This window comes from Cynara cardunculus, unplaced genomic scaffold (genome assembly GCF_001531365.2).
Source record: "Cynara cardunculus var. scolymus isolate 2C unplaced genomic scaffold, CcrdV1 Un_Scaffold_5497, whole genome shotgun sequence".
In the NCBI taxonomy this organism is placed as follows: domain Eukaryota; kingdom Viridiplantae; phylum Streptophyta; class Magnoliopsida; order Asterales; family Asteraceae; genus Cynara; species Cynara cardunculus.
Window position 1 is genome coordinate 11,675 of NW_020202436.1, and position 17,618 is coordinate 29,292.

At 36.0% G+C, this 17,618-nt stretch overlaps 1 protein-coding gene and 1 non-coding gene across 2 annotated transcripts; one reads left to right on the plus strand and one right to left on the minus strand.

Moving 5' to 3' along the window:
- Window positions 1-2,519: 2,519 nt before the first annotated feature.
- Window positions 2,520-12,616, minus strand: LOC112504404 (50S ribosomal protein L1). Its single transcript, XM_025108346.1, has 10 exons — window positions 11,902-12,616; window positions 11,072-11,149; window positions 9,320-9,361; window positions 9,130-9,235; window positions 5,027-5,097; window positions 4,904-4,942; window positions 4,684-4,788; window positions 4,518-4,605; window positions 2,951-2,997; window positions 2,520-2,861 (listed from the first exon to the last, which is right to left on the minus strand). Exons 1-10 carry the CDS (start codon window positions 12,532-12,534, stop codon window positions 2,784-2,786), a joined length of 1,287 nt encoding a protein of 428 aa, XP_024964114.1. The 5' UTR covers window positions 12,535-12,616; the 3' UTR covers window positions 2,520-2,783.
- A 3,609-nt stretch (window positions 12,617-16,225) lies between these two features.
- LOC112504405 lies at window positions 16,226-16,416 on the plus strand. The gene has a single exon (XR_003068186.1). It is a non-coding gene; the product is annotated as a U2 spliceosomal RNA (small nuclear RNA).
- Window positions 16,417-17,618: the final 1,202 nt, after the last annotated feature.

Sequence of the window (17,618 nt, forward strand, 5' to 3'; positions counted from 1 at the left end):
AGCAGCCGGCCTTAGAGCTCCAAACAAGTCTACGATTGAGTACAAGAGATCAAAGACCAAATGAAAGCAATGATGAGGCACGTCCCCAACGAAAAACCCATTGAAGATTCTGTGGTGAATGAGAAGATTACCAATTCCTATACAACCAGAGGGAAGAAGTGCCCAGATAGAAGATGAATTTACATCCCATGGCACAGGAATACATAAGACAACACTTTCTTCATCAATACACGCAGCCCGTTAGCCAAGTTCACTTCGTGGATGGGATCAAGCAAGTATTGGACATCAAGAAGAGAACGTTCGTGCACAATCAGATCATCTTCCATAAGTATATGGTAGAATGGTCACAGGACCATATCAGCGTCTTCATAGACTGCGATCTCATCAATATTAACCCTTGGGAGCTTCTTACCTTATACTTCCACACAGATTACAAGAGGGATAAAGGGATAAAGTTTGCTCTACCCAACTCTGCCATTCACCAAACCATGACAGACTTGCTAGACTTCAGGTGCAAGGTGGACTTCCATATTGCTCTGGATATGGGGGTTGATCAACTCTGTGTCACTGCGCCAAACGAAGAACTTGAAGGCATAAGACACATCCCCTCTTGGGCGGTGATTGTGGAGCCAGAGCTCGGGGTGGCCTATCATAATGAACACAGAGAAAAAGTGTTCTTTCGAAATGACCAACGCTTCAAATGTTCTAATGCTACTTTGCAATACCTCAAGAACCCTGTCCACAGGAGCAGCGATCAGACCCCGGCGGCAAGAGAAAGAGTCTCTGCTTTTATTCGTTCCATTGATAGTGTGCTAGAATTTATTGAGCTTCTTAGGAGGTTCAAGAAACTTCAACACTTCTAAGGTCTTTCTCTTGTAAATCTTTTGAAACCTTTCTCATTATGTAATTTCATTTCAATAAAGAAAATTACATACAGAGGACCATGTTGGCTCTTGCTTTCCTAGACTAGATTTTAATTCAAGCAGTCTTTTTTGTTTAAGCGTAGGGGGAGATTGTTAGATCTATATTTCATGAAGTGTAAGCAAGAATCTTATTGCTCTAGTCAAGAGGACTTATTCTAAGAAGCAGCCTGGAACAAGAGCTCGGATGCAGAGGTCGCCAAGGCACAGAGACACTCGAAAACAGAGGTATCCCTCGCATACAGTGCCCGTGCCAAGCAAGGAAGATCAAGTCTTAGCGTCAAAAAACTTAAGGACTTGATGTAGAGTAACAACTCCAGACACAGAGCCTCTGCATTATACATGCAGAGCCTCTGGGTCTCTTTCCCCCTTAGCTGGCGTAGAGTTTCCATGGCGCATATCACAAGTGTTCCAATTAGAGACCAACACATGTGCAGAAACGGTTCCAACTTTCAAGGAATGTGAAGGCTAATGATTCTGGAAGTGTTGACAAAGTTTGAAGCCTAAATTATAGAAGATTTTGTTTGGAAATGGCATATAAAAGGATGTTTTCTCTAAGGAAACATTCTCCAATTTGCCAAAACTTGAAGATGCTCCTTGCTGCTAGAGAGAAAATAGCTATACACTTGTGCGATTTAAATAAATATTGAGAGTTTTTGGTTACACGCACTCAAGAGTGTTCTTGGTGTTCTTGTAACTTTCTTCAATCAATACAACCGACTTATTCAACACTTTAATGCTATTTGTGTTTTGTTCATTTCTGCTAACTTTTCAATATCATAGCTATTGTTTCCGCTCATCTATTGACCTAAGCTGTGATTATTGATACATTAGAGGATTCTGGGTTCCTACATGTTCGTTTAAAACCCTAACCAAAACTACACAAACGCTTATTTATTTCTACTACTTTAAAATAGGCCTAGGAGGCTGTTTACCAAACCCTTATTGGGTAAACACTTATGTGGTCATTTACCTTACCGACCAGTTCATTATGGTAAGAAACAAAAATCTTACTTGATGATGGACATGGCAACAACCATGGTTCTTACTCGATAAGTAAGGAAAAAAACTCTTATCCTGTTAGCGCTTACTTGGTAAGAAACGCTTACAAACAGTCCATGTTTTTTGACCTAGAATTTTACTTGATAAGATAAGAGAGAATGGTGACTCTTCCCGCTAAGCACTTACACCATTCTCTCTTACCTGATAAACATTTGGTAAACAACTCCCAAGTCTAGAATAAACTATTTTCGGTCGTTGATTGAATTTGCCATTTTCATCCATGTACTTTCAAACCTATTTTTTACGTCCCTACGGTTTATAATCCATTGTTGTTTTCGTCCCTATAGTTTATAATACATTGTTGTTTGTGTCCCTATGATTTATGACTTATTGTTGTTTTTGTCCCTGTGATTTATGACTTATTGTTGTTTTCGTCCCTGTGGTTTACAAATCATTATTATTTGTCCCTTGTACTTAACGGTAAACCATTAACAGAATAGCCTCGGCGATGAAAACAACAATGAAATGCAGACTATAGAGACAGAAAATATGGAAGCAACTAATGTCGCAATATTTAACAAACCATAGGAACGAACATAATTCAATCTAAACTCAAATTATATATTCCTGAAAATGCATCAAAATTTTACAGGTAACAAGTGCTACATATTTCATCAAACAAGGTCAACTATTAGCTTTGTTATGAGAGACGTCAAGTACTTGAAAAAAAGCATCTAAAAATCATATGCTTATGCAGAATGAATACACCATCAGCAGCTTGTGCAAGAGAATCCAACCAAAATGCATAAAGAACAAATTGGGTGTCTGGAGATGCATCGAGTTCAAAGTCAATTGCACTGGTCATCTCAGTTGCAATTTGGTGTAACGATCAGCTGCTATGGACAACGATTGAATGGAAACAGGGAAAGACGGACCCATCTGAGAATAATATCGGTCATTTAGGCTTTAGTTTCAAACCTATCCATCAAAATATTTCGTAAATAAAACAAGTAGCAATGAGAGGTTACCGTGCTGCAGATATGGAAGGTGTTCACGTACCCAGCATACTTGGAACCTACAGAAGAAAGACAGAACGTTGGTCCATTTCATGCAGGTGCAATCAGATTTGGAGAAAAAAACACGTTTTTTTGTAGCATTATAAATCTTAAGAGGAAAGCTCTCCTAGGAACACAAAATTGATTAAGAACCCAGAAACAGCCCACAGCACGCCATGTGTCCCTCTTCAAGATGAATATTCATCATTAAGCACACATTCATGATAAATAACACGTCCATATTCCTGATGAATATGCCACGTGTCATGCTATAGGGTTCTCAGGGTCCCGATGGAACATGCCCCATAAGTCTTATTGTAACTCATAGGGGCAGGCAAGGATTTGCTCACTAGCAGTCACCATTTATGAGTTCCCTTAGGATCACTGGATGTTTGTCAGATGGTTAACTTCAGGCCCCATGGGATTTTAGTCAAAGAGCATGCAAACTGGCCCAGACACCAACTTACATCCAAAATTTTGATAAAAAGAACGGACGCCTTCTCAAGAAAGGCTGCAGGCACGGTGTGCCTTCGCAAGATGAAAAACCCTGATGCACCATGCGCCTAGGCATGCTTTGGGTTACTAATTAGATGCTTTCAGCAGTTATCCGCTCCGTACTTGGCTACCTAGCGTTTACCGTGGGCACGATAACTGGTACACTAGAGGTGCATCCTTCCCGGTCCGATTGAATTGAAGATAAAGGAAGAGTTCGTTTACATTGTGGAAGAAGCCTGGCATTGAATAGACTGCGTATTCACTACTAAATTATTTATATGCCAACAACTAACAAATGGGAAGATGCCTGCTTAATTTATAGTAAAGGGTTCCACTGAAAAAAAGGCAACCTGTCAGCATAATTAAACCAACTAGTCTTGACAACTTGTATTTACAGGTAAAGATAGCTACTATAACTCGCCCCGAAACATTTCAAGTAATAAATGATAAAGATCTCTGTGCTGTTTGTTCTTTAAAGACTAGTCTTATTTCACTTCTTATTGATAAGAGGTGGGGCTGAAATCATAAAGCAAAATCAATAAGACATGATTGTTTTTGACTTTTTGTAAACCGGTAAATGTCTAAATGTGTAAGAAAAATCAACAGTAACGATATTAAAAACTAACAAGACATGGTTTTACCTCTCGTAGGATGTCAAGGGGTTTTAAGCTCTTATTACATAAAGGAAAAATAAGTCTTATAAGTCTAAGGGCGTTTCTTAATGAGCTTAATGGGACTCCACAGCTTATTCAGTCAGCTATACATGACTGTTTGGTAATGGCTTAATGATATAGAAAGTGGCGTATTCAGTAAGATTTTAGGAGTTGTTTTATGCAAAAAGCCAAGCTTCTTCCAAATTAAAAAACACGCTCCTTCAATTTATACAGACAAATTAATCCATCCAGACAACCTTATCCATTCAGGACTTAATGGAAAACCAACCAAACTGCCCCTAATTTCTTATCCGGTAAGACATAAGTGGATTTTCAAAAAAACAAACAGCATCTTCAATCACAAATTAAAGAAGGTAATGAATGACACTTACTTTTCTTTAAGCCTGTTGGCTTCGCAAGCAAAAGAGCATTAACAAAAGCACCAATATTTTCACATAGAGCCTCTTCTGTAAAACTGACCTGTTTCAGATGGTTATGCAAAGAGATTAACAGAATCCATATATAACATAAAGATAAATCCAAAATTGATTATGATACCTTTCCAAGACCAACATGAACAATAGCAGACTTGTCTTTCTTAAACTTAATGTTTTTCTTTGCTTCTTTCACTGCCCTTGAAATATCAGTGGTTACGGAACCATCCTGTAAAAGGAAACAAAACAATGACTCATAAGCATGATATGGATAGATCACTACAGGATAAAGTAAGTATTTTTATTCTTTCTTTAGAGAGAAAAAAAAATGAGTTATTACTGACTCTCGCATTTGGCGTCAAACGGTTGAGTTTTTTGGATATCTGCAAAAAGAAAATCATAAATTTCACTAGTTGATATGATGGATAGTTTGATCAAGTTTCACATCCTGAGATAGAAATGCAGACCTCTTTCCCTATTTGTGGCATCAGTTGAGGAACTGCAATGCACTTGTCAATTTCTTTTATGTTAATATTCCCTGCACAAAAGTTGAATTAGAAAAAAGGATTTCGAAAATCATATTTAGTTGTAGATCAAGTACAACTCTAAAGGGCTTTGCCTAGTGTTATTTATTTGAATCAACTGCCTCAAGTTTAAAAGTTCAATTCCCCACTAAGGGCCCGTTTGGTTTGATGGAATGTTTTTGAAGGATTTGGAATTCCATTCTTTATAAAAACAAATTATATTTTGTTTTAAATAGTTAAAATACCTTTTTATTAATTGATTATTACAAAACAAGTGCATTTAACATATTGCAAAACATTATTAAAAAATCCTATGAAATCCCGCGAAATACCCAACTACCCCCATGGGATTTCTAAATCCCATGTTTGTAAGATTTCATTGAAATCCCGGGATTTTAAATCCAAGTATTCCTTCAAACCAATCATAGGATTGGAATGCAATTCAATTCCAAATCCTGTCGAATCCCAGAAACCATACGTGATATCAACTCCTTAAGTGCCAAACCAGCAGTCAGAAATTTTCCTAGATCATATGCAAGAAACAGTCTGCAAGAAAAGACCAGTTGGGCCTAAATCATCTTACTACTAACTAGCATATAATATGCAACTTCTTCGTAGTTTGTTTAAACATATTGATCAAATGTCATCCCCAAAATACCAAACTAGTCATTTTCTTCTAAAGGACTTGCTATGAATCTAGAGATTCAGGTGTCATAAGAATGTATTAGTGAGAACCCTGAATATATATAGCAGATGTAACAGCAGCTCTGATGTGTATGTGAGTGTAAAAACATTAACATACAAAATAATAGTATATTTTACATCTAACACTACTCAAATCAGCCATTTGTGTCCATTTACAGGACTTGCAAGACATGAAGTTAACCTGGGTCTTCTGCATACGTCACCGATCTATCAGCAAGCAAGTCTCCTTATGAACATAAGCAGACAGAATAGAAGAAGGGTCTATAACAACATGATTGCACAAAAAAATAAATTTTAAACCTCTAATGTGTTCATTAAAGACATTTCTTCGCTATAGCAGCGGTTGCCAGATTAGAACTAGATTACTATGAAGAACTCCTAACTTGGGTAGACGACTAACTAAACATGAACTCAGTTGAAATGAAATATCTTCTAAGATAACGATTAACCAACAAACAACATCCGAGGGACATAGGTCTAGGTTTGTCCCTGAAAAAAGCTTGCGAGACATCGAAGGAATACAAAACAATGAGTAGAATCGACAATATATGATGAGATTATTACGACATATAAGCCATTCAAATCAGGACATTTTTGCATTTCATTGGCCAATTTTTGTCAGTGTACACACCGAAGCTTCACATTTTATCAAATATTTTGACAATAACTTAATAAAATTTCTATTGTATATGTTCCTCGGCATCCTCACTACTAATGTCCACGGTCCAATTAAATTGAGTTTTGACAAAAGCAGAAAATAAAGATATTTTCACTGAAGATTTATCATTATGAGAGCATTGAAAATCATTGAAAAATGTAAAAAAGAGAGTTTAAAAACTCGATGCAAACCAATACAAGAATGTCCCCACACTTTATCTTTAACTTAGCCAAATGACAACTGATAACTCACTAGTCCTAGCGAAACAAGTGAGTATGCTTTCTCAAATGACAAACTCACAAGAGAACCCTCAAACAAACTAAAATTCCACTCTTAGCATCTCAATTCTTCACATAGTCAATATATTTATGGAAGATTTTGATTTATTTTTCTCTTATTTTAATATACTAGTTGTGTACGGATGCAATGCAGTGGGATGTAAAATTTTACTGTACACCAGAATTGAAAATCAATGCAACCTCACATTGAAAAAAAAAATCCATAATTTACGTTTGAACAAAATAGAAATTGCAAGCGGTGACTGAACATGTTTTGTTAATATGAAGACTTGGTATAAAAACCCCGAAAAAATATACATGGATAAGGATGTCAAATCAAAGACTATATAATTCTAGCTTTTTTGATATAATTTGCTTAATTCAAATTTTTGTTGTCATTTAAATACTTTAGGTTTAAAAATAAACATGTAATTCATTTTAGTTTAATGGAGTATTTTGCCGTATTAGAAGGGCTCAATGCTCATCTTGTGTTTAAACTTGTTTATCACTTCATTTATGGAGTTCAAATGTGAAGCTTTAAGAAATTGTAAGTATGCAGTAATAAGTTGTAAACTCCACTTTTAAGTAATAGTAAACATAGCGATTTACCTACACCAATATATGATTTTATTTTACTCATTCTGGGCTGGATTCTTATATTACTTGCCAATCCCATTTATTCCACCTTTCCTTCTCTATATATCTCTACTCTAAATTCTATTGAACTCCCACTATGTCATTGTCATGCGGCGCCCTTTTAGGTAAGAGAGGTAAATGCTTTCTCATTTCATTTTTGCAGGTTTTAGAGAGAAATTCACAATCAGCCGTAAGCATCTCTTGTACCAGCATTACTAATGCAGACCACTAGATGATGATGAATCATCTCATTAACAATCAATGTGTTGGTCCCAGATCCTCAAAACAAGGTGAAAATTAACGCAAACAGTTTAGGTTTTGGTTATTTGACTAATATGAATATATGAAAAAGCACAAGATAAATCCATCCCTATATGAGTTTGATCTACATCACTATTGGGCTGCACACAATGTGAACGCCATGAACATGATCATATGAACCCACACAACGAAGCTGAAATGAGAGAACCAAAGCACAGTCATTCGTCCTCATATAGAAACATCTCACTGTAGCTGAAAGACGGGGTGGTTAAAGTAGAAAGCCACCAAGGGGCGTGGTGTTACAAGAAGGTTTCGTTAAAACTGAAAAATAAAACCTATCTGATAACCATCAGACGAGCTGTATTGTATGGGTCGAAATGTTGGGCTATAAGGAAAGCCCAAGAGAGGAAATTGGAAGTGGCAGAAATGAGGATACTTAAATGGATGTGTGGTCGGACCATGTTTGACAGAATACCAAACTTCTTTTCTATTGGGAGTTGAGAGAGGGAAGATCGGTGGTTTGGTCATGTTCGGAGAAGACAGATGGCAACTCACATGAGGAGGGTAGATAGTGTGAGAATGCGGGGTACGATGAGAAGAACTTGGGATGAGCAGCTGCAGTTAGACATGGTGACTTTAGATATTCCCAAGGACATGACTTCTTATAGGAGTTCTTGGATACATAAGATAAGAGTAGCAGACTAGGGGTGTGCAATTATTCCTACCCTAGTTGTGTTTTCTTGTTCCTACTTCTCTCAGCATGCTTTATTTGTTGTTTGTCCCCTCTTTTTTATTGTTGTTGCATACTTTCTAACTATTTTCCAATCTTTAGCACTGCTTTTCCTATTCTCAAGTTCTTCTTATGTTCTTTCTCTGCAAAAAATATGAGCAAGCCATACTCTTTGTTTGCGCACACTTTGCACAAGTAGCGGGCCTTCACAGAAACAGCCGCTTTACTCTAAAAAATAAAAGGGCTTTCATAAGTATGACATGTATAGCTAGCAAAACAAAGATGTGCATTAAAAGGGCTCAGGGGCTCATACTTTCTTTGTATATATACTCTTCTAAATCAATACACAATATGAAAACCCCATTTCTTTTCCTTTTATCTTTTTTACCAATCAAGAAAGGAGCTACCTTGATTGGTCTTCAACAAAACAGAAAAAGAAAATATCTTAACAATCGAGGGAAGTACATTAAAGTCCAACCACTGAATGCAAGTAAAACAGAAGAGGCTAAAGGAAGTAGCAATGAATACACAAGGCAAAGTAAAGAGCAAACACAGAAGGTAGACCATCTGACATTGGGGCATCAACTTTCTCCATTTTCTTTCCTCTAAAAAATGCCATTAGTAGACAAAGTAGCTCACGATAGACTTTAAGAGGGTTTTAACAATAGACGAGAAAATCTTCACGCCTATTATCTTAATAAAGTTTGCAACCCCACACTCGAGAAACTCTTATACACGGAATACATCAAAATAGCATAGCATAAGACTGGTGAATTACCGTTTTTTATTCCTTCTATAAGATCCTCACCACCCACCAAATCAGCACCTGCAGCTCTAGCCTCGTCTGCAGCAGCTCCTTCAGCAAACACAGCCACCCGAAGAGCCTGCAATGATAAACTATGTGAGATAATCTAACTACAACAGAAGCATGAAATAGTATATCAATAATGGACAAATGTGGATAGTACCTTTCCACTGCCATGAGGAAGAGATAATGAGCCAGTAAGCTTCTGCACTTACAAAACAGAGTAACAGCATAAGATGAGCCAAGTCAAATGGAACAAAATAAACAATCATGTAGTTAACAAGCCTTCTACAATACTTCATTGTCACATGAAAAACCAATTTAGTCTATGAGAATCAGCAAAATGAACAGAATAGAAAGAAAACACAATTAAATTAAAGCTCACAAATAAAAACAACAAGCAAGCAGATATCGCAAATAACCGGATCAAAGAAATTTAGATACTGCATACATAGTTCATATGATGTTAACTTGTTCAGGTATTATATAGCATGTTTCTAAAGTTGGAGCCATAAACCAAAAGCATCCCTGCTATTTCGAGAAAAATTGGGCAGAACTTATTGCCCATAAGTTTAATGTCTACATGACCTGTAGCGGATCAAATAGCAAAGATTCCAAAATAACATCCTCGATAAGAGTATATTTTTGTTTTTGGCATCAGAAATAGAAACATACATACAAACTGACCTTCAGCTAAGTAGCTCATGAATAAATACAATAAAGCTCAGCACGCATATCATGTTGATCATGCAGATTCCAAAATGCCAAGTAAACTCAACTTCTTCTTGGTGGTCAGACTAGGAGACAGATTGTCAAATACAAAAATATTTGAAGTAATTTGTGTTAAACATAGAGAACAGAAGAACTTAACCTCCATATTTTCTGGGAAGATGACCATCATTAAAAGTGACTTAGCCAAAAATTGTTGTAATCAGTAGGCCTAACTAGTATAGGATAGTAAAAGAGAGTCGAATAAAACTAAATGCCAAATATATCTAATATGATACAAGAGTTCAAAAATAAATGACATATTATGATATAAATACATATTGTTCTCTTTTCTACATATGAGTAGCCTTCCTATATTATTCTTCTGTTCTTTTCTGATTTCTTGTTCTCCCTCATTTAGTTTCAGTTTGTTAAAGGTCAAATATTGAAATGCATGAACACATTCAAGCATGCATTAACAAACACAAACCCATAGCTTTATCCCCACGGTCGATGATTTTCAGTGGTGCTGGCCTAATAGTATCGGTGAATCTCTACAACCCCTAGGTCTTGAATTCAAGTCTCTTTAGAGACATCAGCATATCAATTTTTGGCTATTCAAGAAAAGATTATGTTAAGCCATTATCCACCATGAAGGAGCAATTCCAAAAGCAAACACGATCCATTCAGCTTTAAAAAGGGAAATTAACTCCTCATACACAGTATAGTTCTATTTTTGAACAGTCTGCACATTGTGTAGAAGCTAATAGATTGTTCGTTTATCCTTCATATGCTTTTAAGTAATCTTCCCACTTAATACAGAAAAAAAAAATCTTTTTGTACCATAAGCATAGCAGTTGAAGCTGATAAATAACCTTAGTAATTAAATAAAGACGTTCGTGGTTTAAAAAGATATAGAAACTAATATTTTGATTTAAAAGGTGACAAATACCGAGCTTACAGTATTTAAGCCAATTATAATGTAGCTTTTCTGGCCATGTGTTATATCATTAGTCACTGGAACTTGCCTCATAAGCAATAAAATCTTAGGTTTGATTCCCACAGATGTCAATTCCTTGGGACCACATCCACCCCCAGAAAGACCTAAAACTTGTTAAGACCATGTTGAGAGGGGCTTGCATGGAACTTACGTACAAGTTCAGCTAAATTTCATGGTATTATAAGAGGGTTAAAAAGAAAATTATACCAGATCAGTACGGCGCAAATCAACAGCTAATTTTACATGCGCTTCCAAGGTCTCATCAAAATTGCACATGGCATTCTTCTGAAAGATCAATAGTAAACAAACAAATCAGAAATTTAGTCAAAGATGTCAAAGCAGATTAGCAGGAAATAATGAGACCATTATCTGCTAGAGATTATGATTTCAGTGTAGATGGAACATTAGCCATGTATAACAAAAATGTGAAAAAGTAACTAATCAGGCATGAGTCACCCGGGCAAAAAAAAAAGGTTTACTCTTGTACACAAAACAAGTAAGAGAAATCAGAAATAGCTCAACGGTATTTTGTGAACATCAATACCCTATAATATGATACTCCTTTCCTACCAAAAACATAGAATGTTTGTTTTATATCTCCTCTTTTTTAAGTCATACAACGTAAGCTTGTTGTTGATAACTGATTTAAGCTTTTTTTTCCAATTTGCAGATTATGAATTTCAGTTCTTGTTTCCATAAATGAAATACCCATCCAATTCTCATACTCCTATAAATTTGTAGTCTATAACTCCGAGATATTAGGATCATTCAAGCCAGGTTCTTTTTATGAGCTAATGTGCTGCATCCCAAAGAACTGCAACCATTAAAGATCCAGTTCGAGAATTCATCAATGGGAGAAACACCACTGTTTCTAGTAGGCAGCAGAACGTCATCCTCTAACCTCATCTCACCAGGAATTTTGAGTTACAATATTTTTTCAATTACCATTTGTAATTCTTTCAAGAGCTCCATTGCATATTTCAGCAATAGCTAAGTAAGAGAAAAGTGGGTATGATGCATCAAGAAAACATACAGACCTTTACAAGCTGTACGGCCTCCTTGAGATCATGAACAACCTTTTGCCCCTTCGTGTTTTGGGGCTGCTCCACCTTGATCAAAGTCGGGAAAGGAACCTTTGGTTCTTCAATCCTAAAAACCCTCCTCATTACCCGATGCTCAGCCTCAATCTTCTTCCGCTCTGCATCCATTTCCTCATTCGTCCTCTCAGCTTCACCATCAGCTTCCTGCGTCTTATCCTCCGGCAATGGCGCCACCCTTTTAGGATATGAAACCACCGGTGACGGATTGAAGTCCCTCACGAACCTGACGTCTTCGCGACTCCAAGCTCGCGACTCCACGTTGGCCTGTGGTTGTGGGTTATCCACATTCGGGTCGGATTGTTCAAGGCTCGCAGGCTCTTGATGCGAAGATGGAAACGGGACTTTAGGTTTAACGGCGTAAGAAATGGGTTGAACAGATAAAGGTTGGGGCCTGTTCCGATTGGTTTCATTACGTGGAGGATTTGGATCGGGTTGTATCGGCGATGAAGATGAACAGAATGATCTATGAAGCCATGTGAACGAAGAATTAGGCGAGGAGCAACTGCGAATGAGAGAAGAGGAGAAGCAGTGACGGCGAGCTTGAGAGACGAGATGTTCAATAACCGCCATGATTCGGTGGTGTTCACCGGCAATAGCGAACGAGGGGTTTTAGAAGGTTGAAGACAAGGTTTTATGATTTGTGAATTAAAGAGCAAATTACAAATTTATCCCATGTGGAATATATTGGGTTCTTTAACCCTAGAAATTATACATAGCATTCTTATTCCTTTATTTTTGTTAAGGGTCGTGTTTCTTTTCATAACTTTATTAAAAAGGTTTCATTAAGGTAACATTTGGTCAACATGTATGATTGGACAGAATTCGATAGGACAGACAGAATTAGATATGATAAGATATTAGGATTGGACAAAATAAATGTTTGTCTAATGTTTGGTACGATTAAGACTGGACGAGACAGAACTAGAAAAGTTGTTCCCAAATGTTATTTGATGAGTTTAAATATTATATAATAGTTATAATTAACACAAATAAAGTAATTAATTAATGAATTTAATTTATATATATTTTTACACAATTTTCATATAAATATATACGTACATGTATAATGGTACCAAATTTGAATGAAAATTTTAATATAATTAATTGTAGTAGTAGTGGTGATGGAGGTATTAGTGGTGGTGGATAATAGTGGTGGAGATGGTGTTGATTATGGAGGTAGAGGCAGTAGTTGGTGGACAACGGTGGTTGTGGAGGACGTAAAGATGGTGGATTGTGGTGGTGGTGGTGGTTGACAACGGTGGAGGAGGTAGTTGTGATCGATATAATGAAGGTAATAGTTGTGGTTATGATGGAGGTGAGGTGACAATGGTGGTAGTGTTGGCGATATAATGAAGGTAGTGGTGGTGGTCGGTGGTCAACGGAGGTCATGGAGGAGGTTGTTGTAGTAGAGGAAGAGTTGGAGGTGGCCAACGATAGTGATGGTGGTGGCAATGGACGGTGGTAGTCAGTGGTCGACGGTGGTTGTGGAGGTCATAGAGGAGGTTGTTGCAGTAGAGAAGAGGTTGGAGGTGGCCAACGATGGTAGTGTTGGTGGCAATGGATGGTGGTGGTCGGTGGCCGATGGTGGTGTTAAAGGTGGCAATGGACAGTGGTAGTCGGTGGGCGACGATGGTTGTGGAGGTGATGAAGGAGGTTGTTGTAGTAGAGTAGGAGTTGGAGATGGCCAACGACGATAGGGTTGGTGACAATGGACTGTGGTGGTCGGTGGTCAACTGTGGTAGAGGTGGTGAAGGACGGTGGTTGTGAAGGCAGGGGAGGATATTATAGTGGAAGAGGAGGTGAAGGTGGTTGACGGTGATCGTCGTTGGTGGCGACGGCCGAAACTAGCGGTAATATATATATATATATATATATATATATATTAAAAGAAGAACCATGAGTGTTTGAGGTGGCATCATGAGAATAGTGTATTGAGGTGTTGGTGAATTGTGGTTGAGTTTGAGATATCCCATATTGGTGAAGAGTTGAGAGATTTGAAGAAAATGAAGTGTATAAGAAAGGTGGACTGAATGTCTTTGTGTCAGATAATGGGGTTTGCCTCATAGGGTTGTCTTTCTTTGGATGACCCTCTTTGAAATATATAAGCATGATTGGGATGAAAACCAACCAAATGAAATAAAAAAAAACTTTATCTATCTATATATATATATATATATATATATATATATATATAGAAAACCTTGGGGTATTGAGGTGGCACTATGAAAATTGAGTATTCTCATATGATGAATTATGGTTGAGTTTTAGTTGTCCCAGATTGATGAAGAGTTGAAAGTTTTRAATAAAGTGAAGTGTATAAGAAAGGTGGATTGRATGTCTTTGTATCAATTCATGGAGTTTGCCTCATAAGGTTGTTTTATTTTAGATGACCGTCTTTGAAATCTATACCGTGAGTGGAATCAAAACAAACTAAATGGTAAAAATTATAGTGCAAATATAAAAGTGAAACCATGGAATCAAATCTTGGAGTTTGCCTCATAAGACTGTCTTATTTTGGATGACCGTCTTTGAAATCTATACCATRGGTGGAATCAAAACCAACTAAATGGTAAAAATTATAGTGCAAATATAAAAGTGAAACCAAGGATGATTATTCCCGCGCCCGCCGCCATCCGGCCCGCGTCCCTGAAAGTCCTCCCGGGGGCCTAGCCCTCTTTCTTCGAGTCAGCAAGCTCCGAATCCCGTTCGTTCCTCAACATGAGGTTTGAGTGTTTTTCAAATCTGAAATAAGGTTGACTTTCATCATCTCACATTGTTAGACAGATGATAGTTTGGAAGAAAATGATGAATGTATAAATGTGAGATAGAGTTTTGAAATCTATAGTCATGGTTGAAATTAAAACCAACCAATTGGTAAAATATTTATGCAAAACGAATGCAAATAATACATTTTTTTTCTTAACAAAATTTGTTATTATTGCAGTACTTATAATAACAAATGTAGTCCAAGTATCTATTATATCACTTATATATAATGTAAGTGTTGACTTAATGACGTGCTTTCATCTTATGTTAGTATTCTTCGAATCGTGATTTACGGTGTTGGACGAGACGTTATAAATATAAACACGATCCCGAGTTTTCAGACACCCTTAATTCTTTGATCCCAATTCAATTGTTGTTTATGCCTACTTCTTCCCCTTCCCTTTAGTAGATATAGGATGCCCGTTGGAAAGATATCACACTTCCACTCGAGTCGAGGATTTTACATTTTTCTTAAACTGAGTTTTGATCACCGAGCAAACCAAGAGGTATTGATATGAAATCAAGAGAATTGAGTACTGAGGTATTGGTGAGAATTGTGGTTGAGTTTGTGATATCCCATATTGGTGAGAGATTGAAAGATTGGAATAAGAAGGTACGTATAAGTAAGAAGGATGAAATTCATTGTGTCAACTGTTGAGACTTGATAATAAGGTTATCTTACTTGGATGACCCGATTTTTATGTCATTTCTTTTATATCAATTGACTTTAAAATAACAATGAAATGTAATAATTTGACTTTAGTATATATTTTATATTATAAAGTTGAATTAATAACTTTAAAATAATATAACGAACAATTTATTGATTGTTTTAGTTTGTTATAATTAAAATTGAATCTATGATAACTTTTTTAGATTAACTAAACTTGATTATATGATTACAAGTAAAATAAAATAAAATAAACCTATATGTAAAGAATTTACATGTTAACGTATTGCCGCAAATTCATGACAATAGTTATATATCTATAATCTATATTTTTATATCTTTATTTTTATCTATATAAAAACAATAACCATGGATAATCAGGTGACAACTTCTAAGCGATATAAATCATTTTTTTCCTCACATTATTGTTTGCATCCCACATTGGATCAAAGAAGAAAGAGACATGTGAGAGGAGGATAYAAAAAGATAAAAGCCAACATTTTTCTCAATATTGTTTGCATAATTGCATCCAGCATAGCATGATGGAGTGAAAGTGGCAAGATGAAGATTACTACAAAAAACAAATTACTAAAAATGGAACAAACATATTTTTCTCGGATGTCGACCTTTTGCTTAAGATCAAATGTAGTATATGTTTTTAGTTTAACATATCTATCCCGAATCTCAGGTTTTTTTTTTTGGTTATATCAAGTATATTATATGTTTTAAGTTTGATATCTAATATATGAGTTTTCAACTTGCTTGGTATTTTATTTTGTATATGAGAATGCCCCTTATACTACTTGATGATGTAGTTATTTATCTGTCGTCTTGGTGTTACAATAAAGTGCAGTATTTGTTTTTATCAATTTAATATCTGATATGTGGGTCATCGACCCCATTTGATATTAATTTTATTTTTTATGAGAAAAAATTCATTATCTTAGCTTGGTGATGTGGTTTTTCATGCATCGCCTTGAACTTCCACTACTGTTGCTACAACTTACGCACTCCTCTAATTTGCACTTGAAATATTATAGAACGTTTCTTTTTCATAACTTCAAATGAGATTTCAATTAAATTTGTTACAAAACGAACATCATGATTTTGTCACCTTATATGAGATTTCAGTTAGAATTGTGACTTATAATTAAACAAACTACTAATATTAGTCAAACATTTGTAGAGTACTTTGTAACCAGGGCCGTCCCTAGGGGAGGGTGGGCTGGGCGTACGCCCAGGGCCCTAAAAATTAGGGGCCCAATTTTTTTAATATATAAAATAGTAGTTCAAAAAAATTAGTAAATATAAGACACATAAAAAAATTAGTATCTAATATGACAAGAAAAGATTTTGGTACTACATTAATTATTAAAGACCCAAACATGTATGAATTAAATATATTGGAGAAAAAATACATAAAGAGGTTAATCTGTCAAAAGATTAATCTGTCGTTCATTATATAATATTATTTAATGTTTTTCTAAGTTTTTTTATTTAAAGTCGACATCTAAAACTACTTGCTTCAAAAACTTTGATATATTCTCTATAATTTATCTCCCGTCGACTCTATTGATTGTTCCATTCTCGTGTAAATTCTATTTTTATATTAGGATATGATATATTTTCTTGTGACCATTAAAACAAATATCATATTAAGATTATATATCAAACTAAGGTAGATTAGTAGTATTTTAGTTTTCATCTCATTCTTGTCCCATCGTGTTCTACCTATTTTGGTGGAACAAGAAAAAGTCTCTTTTGTCCCATGTTGTCATATTTTATCCCATGTCGCACCAAATGTAGGACAGTGAGTTCTTGTTCTGTCCCATGTTGCGCCAAATTTGGGACAGTGAGTTTTGTCCCGTCCTGTCCTATCGCGTCCCATATACCAAACATAGGCTATGTGTTTTAGTCATTTTACTTATTTAATTAATATTGTTGTTTGTAACAACTTTGAATGTATTTTGTACAAACATATAAGTATTTAGCAATAAAAACTAAACAAAAACAAAAAATGCATCTCATCCTCAACCACAAACCTTCTCTGGCAATCTTCTTTGGCCACTATTCCATCTTTCAACCACCACACATAAAAGTGCACTCAGGCCCGTTCCTGACATTTTTTAGGCCCTGGGCGAACGTAAGAACAGGGGCCCTTGCAAGAAACAAGGTTTTTAGCAACGACAAAAAAATGTCCATTTACCATCAGAAAGAG